The 13,629-nt window shown below is 31.8% G+C and overlaps 2 protein-coding genes across 3 annotated transcripts; both read right to left on the bottom strand.

The window, feature by feature from the left end:
• Positions 1–524: 524 nt before the first annotated feature.
• On the bottom strand, positions 525–5,421 carry LOC125051423. 2 transcript variants are annotated; one of them, XM_047651722.1, is made up of 5 exons: positions 5,323–5,421; positions 4,516–4,684; positions 3,564–3,733; positions 2,069–2,235; positions 525–1,130 (listed from the first exon to the last, which is right to left on the bottom strand). In XM_047651722.1, exons 2-5 carry the CDS (start codon positions 4,682–4,684, stop codon positions 935–937), a joined length of 702 nt encoding a protein of 233 aa, XP_047507678.1. In that variant the 5' UTR covers positions 5,323–5,421; the 3' UTR covers positions 525–934. The 2 variants fall into 2 exon arrangements, with proteins under 2 accessions (XP_047507678.1, XP_047507677.1); XM_047651721.1 differs by having other exon boundaries at positions 5,309–5,420.
• Positions 5,422–7,737: 2,316 nt separating this feature from the next.
• LOC125051422 lies at positions 7,738–13,323 on the bottom strand. Its single transcript, XM_047651719.1, has 5 exons — positions 13,188–13,323; positions 11,863–12,031; positions 10,640–10,809; positions 9,170–9,336; positions 7,738–8,270 (listed from the first exon to the last, which is right to left on the bottom strand). Exons 2-5 carry the CDS (start codon positions 12,029–12,031, stop codon positions 8,075–8,077), a joined length of 702 nt encoding a protein of 233 aa, XP_047507675.1. The 5' UTR covers positions 13,188–13,323; the 3' UTR covers positions 7,738–8,074.
• Between the last annotated feature and the right edge of the window lie 306 nt (positions 13,324–13,629).

Genomic DNA, 13,629 nt, shown 5'->3' with positions numbered 1-13,629 from the left:
ATAGTATTAGTGAACTATTTATTAAGTAATATTTTAAGATAGACAATATACAAAAAATAATAAACTTGCCAGGGCAATAAAATATTCAGAATTTAGAACGTTTTATTAATATAATAAAGTATATGGGTTTTAGTTAATATAGGTATTGCATGATAAATATACAAGTATAGATTATTGTCGGAACGGATATAGTGGAGAAGCGCAATCCGAACTTCCGATATTTTTCTCATGACTCATTCCGGTATCCGACGCCGGACCGGCGCAGTGGAGAAAGGGCCTAAGCGTTATTTAAGGCAGTTTTTGCCGCGCACCACTGCTATGGGGAACCAGCTGGCCACTGAAGTATTTCCGAATCAATTCTACTTAGGGTCCTTCAAACGAGCTGGAGCCTAACCTGATGTTGTGTCGACTATGGAAATTCTCAATGCCAGAGGGCTCGCGAGTGCGTTGGTCCTTTTAAGTATTGGTACGCTCTTTTCTTGAAGGACCCGAAGGACAGGACCTTCTGACCAAATAAAACTAAATTGTTAAATAAAATGTTTATTCAAGACAATAAAATTTATCAACTATTGTGTATAAGAAATAATACTTCTTATCGTAGAAAATATATCAATCATCTGAAAAAGCACAGAACTAATCTGGAGACCTTGAAAAGACAATATATAATATATATGTTGAATTCGTGTGTCATTAAATATATTGATAAAACTACTTAAAAAATAAATAACTTTTTGTTACGGGCAATATGGTTTTATGTGGAATATGATTTACAACTTAGATATTTAGTTTTGAACAGCTGTGTACTGGCTTCCCTTACCCCAAAAACAGCTTAAGGTAATTCGGACCTTAGTTTAGTGACCTTAATAAATGCACACTTAGCGCTAATGTATAGCTAATCCAGTTCTATCCGGTAAAATCTATGGTTATACTAAAGTTAGTCATATCGCTTAACCATAAGTTTAATAAATTTATTAGGTTCAGGAGGATAGTCTAATCCTGAATCAGCCAGGTCCTTCCAGGATGCTTCGCAAATAGTTTCGAAGCCACAGCTAGCCGCCAATTTCTGTGATGCTTGAACCGTAAATACCGTCGTAGTACCTTTGATCCCATTTGCTTTTGATAGTGGCTCTCTGAAAATATTTTTAATTAATCACACATGAAATTGTGACTTAAAAATTTATTGCTGATAAAGTTATATTTGTACTTGAGGAATTTTGATCTTATCATTGAGATTGGCCAGAAAAAATAATATAAACGAGTAAAATAGGTCATATTTTACTCCCCCCATGTAACGCGCCGTAACGTTTTTCTGTACTCAAGTATAGTAAACCGTTTCGTGACCACCTAGTGACTCTTTATACCTAAAAGTTACCATTATGTGGTGTAAAGTACTGGATAGTCGGAAATAATATTAACAATAACGCGTAATTCAATCCCCGCCCCGCGTCGTAACGTTTTACAAAACGACCCCCCCCCCCCCAATTCGTTACGTAATACTTGAACGCTCCCTAATCACGTATCTGTACAAAACCAATATTAATCAACACTGAATATGTGACACATTATTAATAGTCTGACACTGAAAATCCCAAAATAAATATTTCTATAATAGGTACTTATCGAATTTTAACTTCAAATGTATGACTTGAAAACAAATATTGTGGTAACAGTGAGAAGTACTTTAAAAAAATTTTCAGTAAAGATAAGATAAAATTATAACTGGCGATTATTATATATATTATCATACAACATGGCGGTCATTTAATTAATATAATTAAATTGCAACGAGGTCAGTGCTATGGGTAATGTTGCTATTGACATTCGTCGCTAAATGTAGTAAAATTAATATTTAATGTATTTATATTTATTTATTGGTTAGATTTTTGTACACACATCCTATCCTTAGTTATCTAAAGTACTACGTTATCTAGGTATATTTAGAATGATTACTATAATTTGGCAGCAGGAAAGAAATCAAAATAGATTTTGAAAATATCTAATAAATAGAGACAATTTAAAAAATAAATAACCATTTATAAATAATTTTCAAGTTTTTTGAGAAAGTTACCTAGCAGCCAACAATTTGGCTCCAAGCCTATGTCCTCTGTATTCTCTTTTCACAACAAGCCCAAACGCATGTAACAGTAAATCCAGTCCCAAGTATTTATGTGGATCTCGCTTGATTTCCACGTACCCTAGCCCGTTATGCACGTTCTTCCATTTCTCAGCTTTGATCTGAAAAAGAAAAAAAAAATTATTAACGCTTACTTATTGCTAACGGATAATAATAGGTAGTTGTTGTCACAAAATCGCAATCAAAATATATTTATTCGTGTTGGTATAGAATTTATTTTATAGTTGATATAGACATATTTGCTAGAAGATACAACAGTTGCTTCTTATATTATTAGTTATAAGATTTAGGTACTTATATAAATATATTTTTATTAATGTTTTTTATCTAGGTTAATTGGTGTGGGTATAATTATTGTGTCGTTCTATCGAATTAGTAGATAATAACTGTAAAGGTAGAATAATGATATGGAATAAAATAAATAAATAATACATAAATAACTATGTAGAATTATATAAGTTTATTAAAAATAATGGCACTCGACATATTTTAACAAAATTTAATAAATAGAAAGTTACAAACGCTTAGGCATCAGCTGGAAATTGAACTACGCAGTTACATAAAGTGAGAACAAAACAAGATTTCACTATTCAAGCAAGTAAATAAAGTCTTGGAAATTTGTACATCCAAACTCTTCATAGTAGTGTTGTTATAGGGATGAACTAGTGAAAATGTGCTATTTAATCTTGTTGATTTACTTTGTGAAACTCAAACTGAAGTTTGTATAAGGTGTTTAGCGTTGAAGATTTAAATAATAGTATTTAAATCTTCAACGCTTTATGCATTACCATAGGGTAATAAGATAAAAAGTATAATAAAGAAGATAAAGATTCCTTTTATCTTTGGCTTTAAATAGATTCAAAGTCGACTTCAATCTAGATGCCGCTTTCGTATCGGAGTTAGTCGCATATTTTAATGTTATACCTAGGTGGTTAGTTCAATATGTCATAGAAATGTGTCTGGCCATAATGCGTATTGATAAAAAATCACAACCCTAAAATATTAACAGTAAAAAAATGTATACGTATAACTAGTACTTTAGTCTAAGTATTAGTTTGTGAGTGTGGCATTATCTTGTAGGAAAAAATAAAATAATATATCTAAACTACTAATAAACAATAAATTAAACAATAAGTTTTGTTCAGCTTCTTGTGTCGATTTCTATAAATATCATCATGCCAGTTATCTTATTAACAAAGGTATTAACGTACATAACATAAGAATATATATATATCGTGAATCATCGAAAACAGAATGCCATGCCAGATCTTGCAAAAAACAAGACTTTTGTATCAACTTGCAAAAAGGTTTCATTGATAATTTCAGTAATACTACTCCTTTAAGATTGATGTCGAAACATCCTGGCGAATGAAACTATAAGATGAACAATAAAAACAATATTAACAATATTTTTATAATACCTACTAACCTCAACACCTGGAAAAGTATCACCAGAAGTCATAACGGCGCACACGTTTAAACCTACCAGGGTCTTCTTACCATCTACCCAGGTGTAGATCGCAGGACACATCCTCTGCGCAATACAGAGGGCCCAGAACTTCCTTAAGCCCTCGATACTTTCTGCATCTTCCGAAATCTCTGTTGATTAGACAAAAATTATCAATAACTTAATCTTAAACACAACATTTTTTTTTGTACAAAACTGTAAATTAACATTTTCCAAATAAGAAAGTAATATAACTTTGTCTTAGGGGGCGTCCATAAATAACGTGAGGTGTTTAAGGGGGGGAGGGGGTCGAGTCAAATCTCATTTAATCTTACGATGGAGAGAGGGGGGGTCTCGGCAAATATCACGCAATTTTTTTTCTGATTGAAAAAAAAATTCGGAAACCCTAAAGGCCATCTCTGCAACTTGCCGCTAACTCAATACCTAAACTCTCAACATTTCACTTATTTTGTTTTAGTCGTAAATAAAAGCAAGAAGCAAATTTTTTTCTTTTTACAATAACAATCCAACGCGTTTACGTAAGAAACCCAAATTTTGAAAAATCTCACGTGAGATTGGGGGTTGGGGGAGGGGGTTGAATAAAATCTCACGACATCTCACCAGGGGGGGAGGGAGGTACAGAAAATTTAAAAAAACACCTCACGTAATTTATGGACGCCCCCTTAACTACCTACTACAACGTTTACTGTGTTAAATAGTTCACACACCCTTTCGAAAGCTACCGAGGGCCGACACATTTCTGTGTCATCATTGGTCATTCTTAAGGCAAGTATACCGTTACAATTACCACTTAGCCACTGCGTCGGTAACGAGATTTTTAAGAGGGCAAAAAGATATTATCTGACCTGATTAATTTATTTTATCGACTCAAGTTAACTTTGATTCATTTTTTATAGAAAAATCTAGAACTTACTGCTTAAGGAGCAAAGAATTTCATCAGTACAAAGATGTCCCACTAAAATATCAACTGCCTCTTCATCGTCTTTCGGGTCCAAGTCCTGGACAACCCACTCCTGGCCGTTAGCCTCCCATTTATCCCAAACTCGAGGACATGATTCATCCCAATTTCTTTTAAAAGGCATCTATAAATTAATATATAATATTTTAGATTCGTTAAAGAAGTTTTACTTAAATGTGTAGTAACCGGATAATCTAAAGCAAATGCACCTGCTCAAGCTCTATAGAAGTTTTCCGCCTTCAAGAAAATAAAATATAAAAATCGCTTATCGCGGAGATTGTACATAATATCTGGTATGATCTTGATTTCGATAAACTATTTTTGGCATGAAGACTTCTTTGTTATTGTCTAATTGGCTTAACGCCGTGATTCTCAATTAAAGTAAGTATTGTGTGAACTAAAAATTTACTTTAAATATATATATATATATAGCTGTTATATTATATGATTTCATAACAAACTAGTATCGTTCAATACCGGGACTTTAAGAACTCCTGAATCTAGGCCACAACTGGAGAAGAGTCGCAAAGGATAGAGAACAGTAGAAATAAGGCGTTTGCCAAGAGGCACACCGAACTCCGAGATATACTGTAGCGTAGATCACAGAGTTTCGGAATATAAAGGCTATATTATTACACAACTATTAATTTAATTAATAATCTTAACTTCATAAAATATATATACATACATATAAGCAAAGCTTGATTAAATTTTTCTTATATTTATGAATGATGGTGCTTCTACTTACTTCAAATTATATACCTATGCGACTTAATTCACGTGATACCACAGATTGAATTATTGCAATTCGTAAAATCACTTTATCACGCGACTGCCACTCTACTCTTTATCCACTCAATAAGACAGACAGGGCTCGATATATAGATATATTTAGGTGTATCGCTAGATAAGACCTACAACAGATACAAAACTCCGTAAGGCCGTTTGTAAACGAAACACTACGATTTATTGCCGTTTCGTAACAGAGAATTTATTAAATGTTGTTAAGTGGTATTGTATGTCCCCATATCCCCTAGAAACTCTTTTTTACGTACATTATTGTTTTCTTCTGTTGAATCTGTGTGTTGTGCTAGTAGTTAGTATCTGAAAGATGTTAGAAACTAAATGTTCCAAATTCAAAATTATCGTTATTGTTAAACTTTTAATATAAAACGAGATCAAGTACTTCATGGGGTTGCAAAATACAATTTAAAATTCGAACCATGAGAGATAAGCATGAGGCATAAGTACTTGACGCACCAGCAATATTCGAAAATTTATCAGCTATTTTATTATCTACTAGCGGACCCGACAGACGTTGTCCTGTCTTAACTATGAATATTGATTTCAAATTGGTATAATGAATTAAAAAATATTTCAGAAACAAAGTATTTATTATTCTAATGCTTTATGTTATACAACATTCTTTGTTTGTTTTTCTGGCTCGCATATTATTATATTATCACTATAATAACTCGGATCGAAGCATTTATTTTGAACGATATTCATTTTTCTTACATCCTCTGACGATATTTGCAGCACGCATTCTGTCATGTTGTGTTATGTCAAACGCCATAAGGTTACACCAAAAAGTTCGAATTGTACCATACAATTCGAACTTTTTGGTGTAGTATTCTTGAATTTTCTAATTTTCCGCGCAATTTTTTTATTTTTTTCTTTTATCAGAACCTTCTCCTGACAATTACAAACAACAAAAAAAAATCAGACAAATCGGTCGAGCCGTTTTCATGTGATGTCGTGACAACGGAAAACGGGTTTCATTTTTATATATATAGATTATTATCTATGACTTTGCATGGGACATCCGAGATTATTTCAATTGGTCGCTTGCGTTGGAATTTTGTTTCGTCACGATGATCGAAGTCGTTAATTGGGTCGACCTTGAGAAACTTTAATTTGATCAATGCGTCATTGATATATATATACAGTTAACAAACAAAGAGGTTGATATGAAGCCTTCTTCAGCCTTATTCAGTGAAACATATAAGGTCGAATAAGCCCTAGGTAACCTAAACTTGAGCTAAAATTGTAAAAAGTTAGTTATTACAGTTTAGTATCTGTCAGTCAAAGATGATTCTAGTTGCCCCTTCCAAAAGGTAGTTTCGTGTAAACTCCACACTTCATTATTAAGCTATTGCATAGCTTCTATCGCGGGCCTTGAGCGTGGAGACCGAATCAAGAAATTCCGTAACGAAAATAACCTAACACACGATGACGTAACGTGACGTCTCACATCGGGTGCAAGCGGTACGCGTTAGAGTGAGATAGACTATATAGGCGTGTTAGTCTGAGTCTGGTACAGTGGTAGATTATGGAATTAATATTAAAAAAAACTTGAATCAATATCAAAGAATAAAAATACTGCATAAATAAATAATTATAACTACATAAGTTGATAAAACAATGCTATGCAATAGCTTTACCGCGGCAGTCCCCGAATGCTACACATTTTTGAAATATTTTTTCATCAAACTAGGAGTTTTCCTAAAAAGGTTACGTTGAAGGACGCGATTTATTACATTTTCATAACCCGACGTGTCGTTGAGTGGCATCGTTAAAGAAGTTTTGATAATACAAATCAAAGATTTTCTATTTTATTTGCAGACCACCGTACGCAGATGAAACTGTGACTGCGTGCTTTGCGGATATTAAAAGGTATCCGCTTTCCGATCGGGACGCGAGGTGGCTCGTTTCTAAACGTATTCCTGTGTGTGTGTGTACTACTGAGCGCGTACCTCTCGGACGAGACACTGCCTGATTCTAACGAACACTGTCTTCCCGAATTTAGACTTAGATTGTAATAAAGTTTATTTTATAAAAATTTTGGTTTTCCTCATTGAGTTTCTAGATAATTTTCATTGTCGATCATTCATGTTCCACAACTAAGCGTTGTTTAAGGCAGTTTCTGCCGCGCACCACTTCTACGTGGAACTAGGTGGCCACTGAAGTATTTCCGAATCAATTCTACTTAGGGTCCTTCAAACGAGCTGGAGCCTAACCTGATGTTACGTCGACTATGGAAATTCTCAATGCCAGAGGGCTCGCGAGTGCGTTGGTCCTTTTAAGGATTGGTACGCTCTTTTCTTGAAGGACCCTAAGTCGAATTGGAATTTAAATTATTTTAATAGAAATTCTGACCAAATAAAAAATCAATTGTTAAATAAAATTTATATTCAAGGCAATAAAAGTTATTAACTATCGTAGAATGATAAAATATATCAATCATCTGAAAAGGCACAGAACTAATCTGGAAACCTTGAAAAGATGATGAATCTTGAATGTCAATAAATATTTTGCTAAAACTAATTAAATAGTAAATAACATTTTGTTTAGGGACAATATTATTTTCTTTGTGGATATCTTGATTTACAACTTAGATATTTCGTTTTGAACAGCTTCCCTTAACCCAAAAACAGTTTAAATTCGGTCTTGACCTTAGTTTAGGGACCTTTATAAATGCATACTAAGCGCTAATATATTATAAACAAATTGCTTAGTCATATCGCTTAACCATAAGTTTAATAAATTTATCAGTTTCAGGGGGATAGTCTAATCCTGAATCAGCCAGTTCCTTCCAGGATGCTTCGCTAATAGTTTCGAAGCCACATCTAGCCGCCAATTTCTGTGATGGTTGAACCGTAAATACCGTCGTAGTACCTTTGATCCCATTTGCTTTTGATAGTGGCTCTCTGAAAATATTTTTAATTAATCACACCAGAATAAATTGTTACTTAAAATTCAATTGCTGGAAAGTAATTTTTGTACTTGAGGAATTTTGATCTTATCATTGAGATTGGCTTTTGATCTATTTTACTCGTTTATGCTATTTTTTTAATCTCACAGATTCGAAGCTAGTTTTGACCTAATATGCATGTGCTTTGGAAAACTTTGAGGGTCGCCTTGATAACGGGCACAGATTAGAACCACAAATCAATGAGTCGCAGAAGTCTGATCACGTATCTGTACAAAACCAATATTAATCAATAAAAAAAATTAATTATATATTGGTCTTAAGTTTAAGTATACTCTAATTATTACAATGAATATGTAAGAAGTACATTATATTTTCAGTAAAAATAAGATAAAATTATAACTGCAGTTTTTGTCATACAATGTGGCGGTCATTTAATTGATATAATTAAATTGCAACAAGATCAGAATGCTATGGCCAATGTTGCTATTGATATTATAAATATAGTTAAAGATAAATATTTAATGTATTAGGTACTATTTCAATATTAATTACATTCTTATTATACACACACATATTATAAGTATATTTCGAATTTTTCCTGTAATTTGGCACCAGGAAAGAAATCAAATTGATTAAACAAAATCTAATAAATATTTGTTTAACAATTACAATTTTTATTGATTTTTTTACAATTTTAAATAAACAATTTTTAAAATATTATTTTAAAAATATTTATATATTTTTCTATACTTTCACAATTAAACTGATAGTTCTATATTGAATTGCTATATCAATTAACGCAAAGTTTGTAAAATTATGTAGTAGTTTCTTTAAAGCGTTGTAGACGCAGGAATCAGAATTAATTAGTCTAAGCTAAATTTAAGAGAATGTTACCTCGCATTCAACAATTTGGCACCAAGTCTATGTCCTCTGTATTCTCTCTTTACAACAAGCCCAAATGCATGTAACAGTAAATCCAGTCCCAGGTATTTGTGTGGATCTCTCTTGATTTCCAAGAACACAAGCCCTTTATACACGTTTTTCCATTTCTCACCTTTGATCTGAAAAAGAAAATAAAATTATTATTAACTTGCTAACGGATAATAGGTAGTTCAAATACAGCCGTAATATTGTCATGAAATCATAATCACAATGTATTTATTCATATTTTATTCAAAATAATCATAAATAAGAATTGCACGAGACAAATTGAATCTAAATGTTATAATAAAGTAACAAACGCTTAGAAATCAGCAGAGAATTGAACCACGCACTTACATAAAGTGAAAACAAAACAAGATTTCACTATTTAAGCAAGCAAATAAAGTCTTGGAAATTTATACATCCAAACTCTTCATAGTAGTGTTGTTATAGGGATGAATACTAGGGAAAATGTGCTATTTTATCTTGTTGATTTACTAGAGAAACTCAAACTGAAGTTTATATAAGGCGTTTAGCGTTGTAGATTTAAATACTAGGGTAATAAGATAAAAAGTATACAGCTTACGTTACAGAGACGAAGTTTCTTTTTAGTATTTTTATCTTTGGCTTTTTATATACTTCAATTCGACTTAAATCTAGATACCGTAGCTGAGTTTTATTGTATATGTTTGTTCGATATGTCATAGTCTGGTCATAATACGTATTGATAAAACATCACAACCCGAAAATATTTAGACTAAAAAAATATGGTCTAACGATAGATAGATAGATAAATAAAAATAGAAGTGTGTAGGCACTGTAATTTATAGCTTATTTTTCAGATCTGTAAAATTATGGAAGTCGATTGACCACACCGGTTCTTGTATACCCCCTTGAAAGCCCCTATTATACGTTTTAAATATTGTAAAAATTATAAAAGAATATGTATGCTATATAATTTTTGTAAAGCCAGATTAAAATGAGCCTGTTTAAAACACTGACTAATTAAAATCTATCACATGTCAATAACCGAAATAAAACAGAAGATAATCGTTTAAATAGAACTTTAAAAATGGATGAACTACTTAATTTTGATGTATCACAAATGTACTTTTGTCTTTGTATTAGTTTTTGAATGTGGCATAATCTTGTAGGACAAAGTGAAATAAAAATAATAATTTAGTATCTAAACTACTAATACAAAAATAAATTTTGAAAGTTATGTAAAGCGACTTGCGTCGATTTCTATAAATATCGCCAAGCTAGTTATCTCATAACAAAGGTGTAAAAAGAGTTTTGTAGCAACGTTTCATTTATAATTTCAGTATTTACCCCTTCAAGATTGATGTCGAAAGACGCTGGCGAATGATACTTATTAAGATGAACAATAAAAACGATATTAACAATTACTTAGCCTGTACAATTTTTATGTTACCTACTAACCTCAACATCTGGAAAAGTATCACCAGAAGACATGACGGCGCACACGTTTAAAGCTACCAGGGTCTTCTTACCATCTACCCAGGTGTAGAGCGCAGGACACATCCTCTGCGCAATACAGAGCGCCCAGAACTTCCTTATACCTTCGACACTTTCTGCATCTTCCGTAATCTCTGTGTTCAATCAACGAAATTTTTTCACAAAACAATTTTTTTGTACAAAACTGTGATTCAACAGTATTCAAATAAGAAATTAAGCGTTGTATTAACTAAGATGTTTACTGTGTGAAAAAGTTCACACGCCCTCTCAAATCCAATGGAGGGGATTAGTCCAGTCAGTCAAGACAATTAATTCATTATAATTCCAAAAGTTTTCAAATTTTGATGAAGGTCGGGAGTGGTATTAAAACAAACTATAAAATTTTGCAACCTGCTCTGCGGTCCGGAACATTGTTAAAAATGCAATAAATGATAATTTGCTCAGTTCTTGAGACCAAAATTCCAAAAGTTCTGCAAAGTTGGAGTGGTGTTAAATATATTATTTTACATCACGTGTCAAATTTGCAACCAATTTAAGTGTACGGAACATTTTTTGTTATTAAAAATTAATGTTTTTCTTTATTAAACTGAAGGAAAACGTTCCAAAAGTTCTGCAAATTTGACAGATATATCGAAAATAAAATAAATAACAAAAAATGTTCCGTACACTTAGGTTGGTTGCAAATTTTATACGTGATATGAAATATTATATCGAAAACTTCCCCAAGTTTGCAGAACTTTTGGAATTTTTTTCACAACCATACAGCAAAAATTAATTTAATTGCAATTTTAACAATGTTCCGGACTGCGGACAAGGTTGCAAAATGAGATTTATTGTCGTCCCAATGTACCATTCACTTGACCGAAGTTTGAAAACTTTGGAATTATTATCAAATTTTCGATTTCGAATGTCTATAATGACTGGTCTAGATGACACATTTCTGTGTCAACATTGGTCATTCTTAAGGCAAGTATATACAATTATTGTTTTGCTGGAATTGAACCCCGAGTTCATTTCATCCTTCTGCGCAAGCCACTAAGTCGGCAATGAGAACTTTAAGAGGGCAAAAAGATATCTGACCGGATTAATTTATTTTATCGACTCAAGTTAACTTTGATTCATTTTTTATAGAAAAATCTAGAAATTAGAAAGTAAAACTCCTCTATACTAAATTACATATGACTTACTACTTAAGGAGCAAAGAATTTCATCAGTACAAAGATGTCCCACTAAAATGTCAAGTGCCTCTTCGTCGTCTTTCGGGTCCAAGTCCTGGACAACCCACTCCTGGCCGTTAGCCTCCCATTTATCCCAAACTCGAGGACATGATTCATCCCAATTTCTTTTAAAAGGCATCTATAAATGAATATATAATATTTTAGATTCGTTAAAGAAGTTTTACTTTAATGTGTAGTAACCGGATAATCTAAAGCAAATGCACATGCTCAAGTTCTATAGAAGTTTTCTGCCTTCAAGAAAATAAAATATAAAAATCGCTTATCGCGGAGATTGTACATATGTATGATCTTGATTTTGATAAACTATTTTTGACATGAAGACTTCTTTATTATTTTCTAATTGGATTAACGCCGTGATTCTCACTTAAAGTAAGTATTGTGTTTACTTTAAATAAACTTATTTAGTTTTTATACATAAGAGGAATAGACTATGTTACGATTGGGTTCTGTCTTGTCTAAGTCATACGAATATATCTATGTCACCCTACAGCAAATTACAATGTTCACATATATATGCTTTGGTGCATGCGCGGTAATGTATCTGTTTTCGGCGCGAAAAGGAATATTATTACGAAATGCAAAATCGAGATAAATGTATCTATTACTTTTTTGTCTGTACTAGAAAATTATTATTAGATTATGTTCTGATTAATTTGTTTTAATATCCACTTAACTAATAATAAATAATATATAATAATAATAATTTACACTTAACTAATAAGATTCACTGTAGTACTCAATCTTTATTATAGTGTCTCTTTCATATTTGTGGAATATGTTGCCATAATTTAGGTGAACTGTCATCACATTTGGATACCTTTTCATAATATCAGAATGTTTTTCATTATATATAAGAGTTTACCGACGTATATTTTGCAATTAAAAACGTTAATAAATAATTATTGAATAAATATATCAACAAGGAAACTTTAATATTAATAAATCATTGAGTTGGTATTCAGTTAATTATATTTAGAGAAGTGTACCGATTGTCCTAAGCATAACACTCATTTAATTTTAGTTTCATCAGCTAGGCGTAAACTTCGTAAAAAATGCCATATTAAGAAAACATTCAAACTCACACATTTTAAATATTGGTAATATGACTGCTGCTGATACTTGTTAATGATTTAAATGACAGTAAGCCTACTAATTATTATCCGCATTGTTTAGTTAATAACTTAATATAAGTAACTATAACTATAGATATATAAGCAAAGCTTGATTCAATTTTATATTTATAAATGGATAGTGTACTTCAGATTTCTACTTACTTCAATTATATATGCGACTTAATTCACGTATACCACAGATTGGCCAATTGTAATTTGTACAATCAGTTTATCATAAGCACTACACGACAGTGTCACACGACTGCTACTCTTCTATTAATAAACTCAATAAGATAGACGAGCTCGATATATTGGTATATATAGGTATATCGATAGATATGACGGATACAAAACTTCGTAAGGCCGTTTGTAAAGTAAAGACTGCGATTTATTGCCGTTTCGTAATAGAGTATTAATTTATTAAATGTTACGTACATTATTGTTTAAATAATTTAAAGACAATTTAGTATTTTCTAAATAGAGTAAATTCAAACATCGTTCAAATCGATATCAAGTGTTTAATTTATTATAATACAATTTTTATATTTTGTTTAATAAATAAAACTTTTTTATAATACATATTTAAGTAGGTAAAAGTATTTTT

The sequence above is a fragment of the Pieris napi genome, chromosome 7 (genome assembly GCF_905475465.1).
Source record: "Pieris napi chromosome 7, ilPieNapi1.2, whole genome shotgun sequence".
Taxonomy (NCBI): Eukaryota; Metazoa; Arthropoda; class Insecta; order Lepidoptera; family Pieridae; genus Pieris; species Pieris napi.
This window is presented reverse-complemented; position numbering and strand designations above follow the sequence as displayed.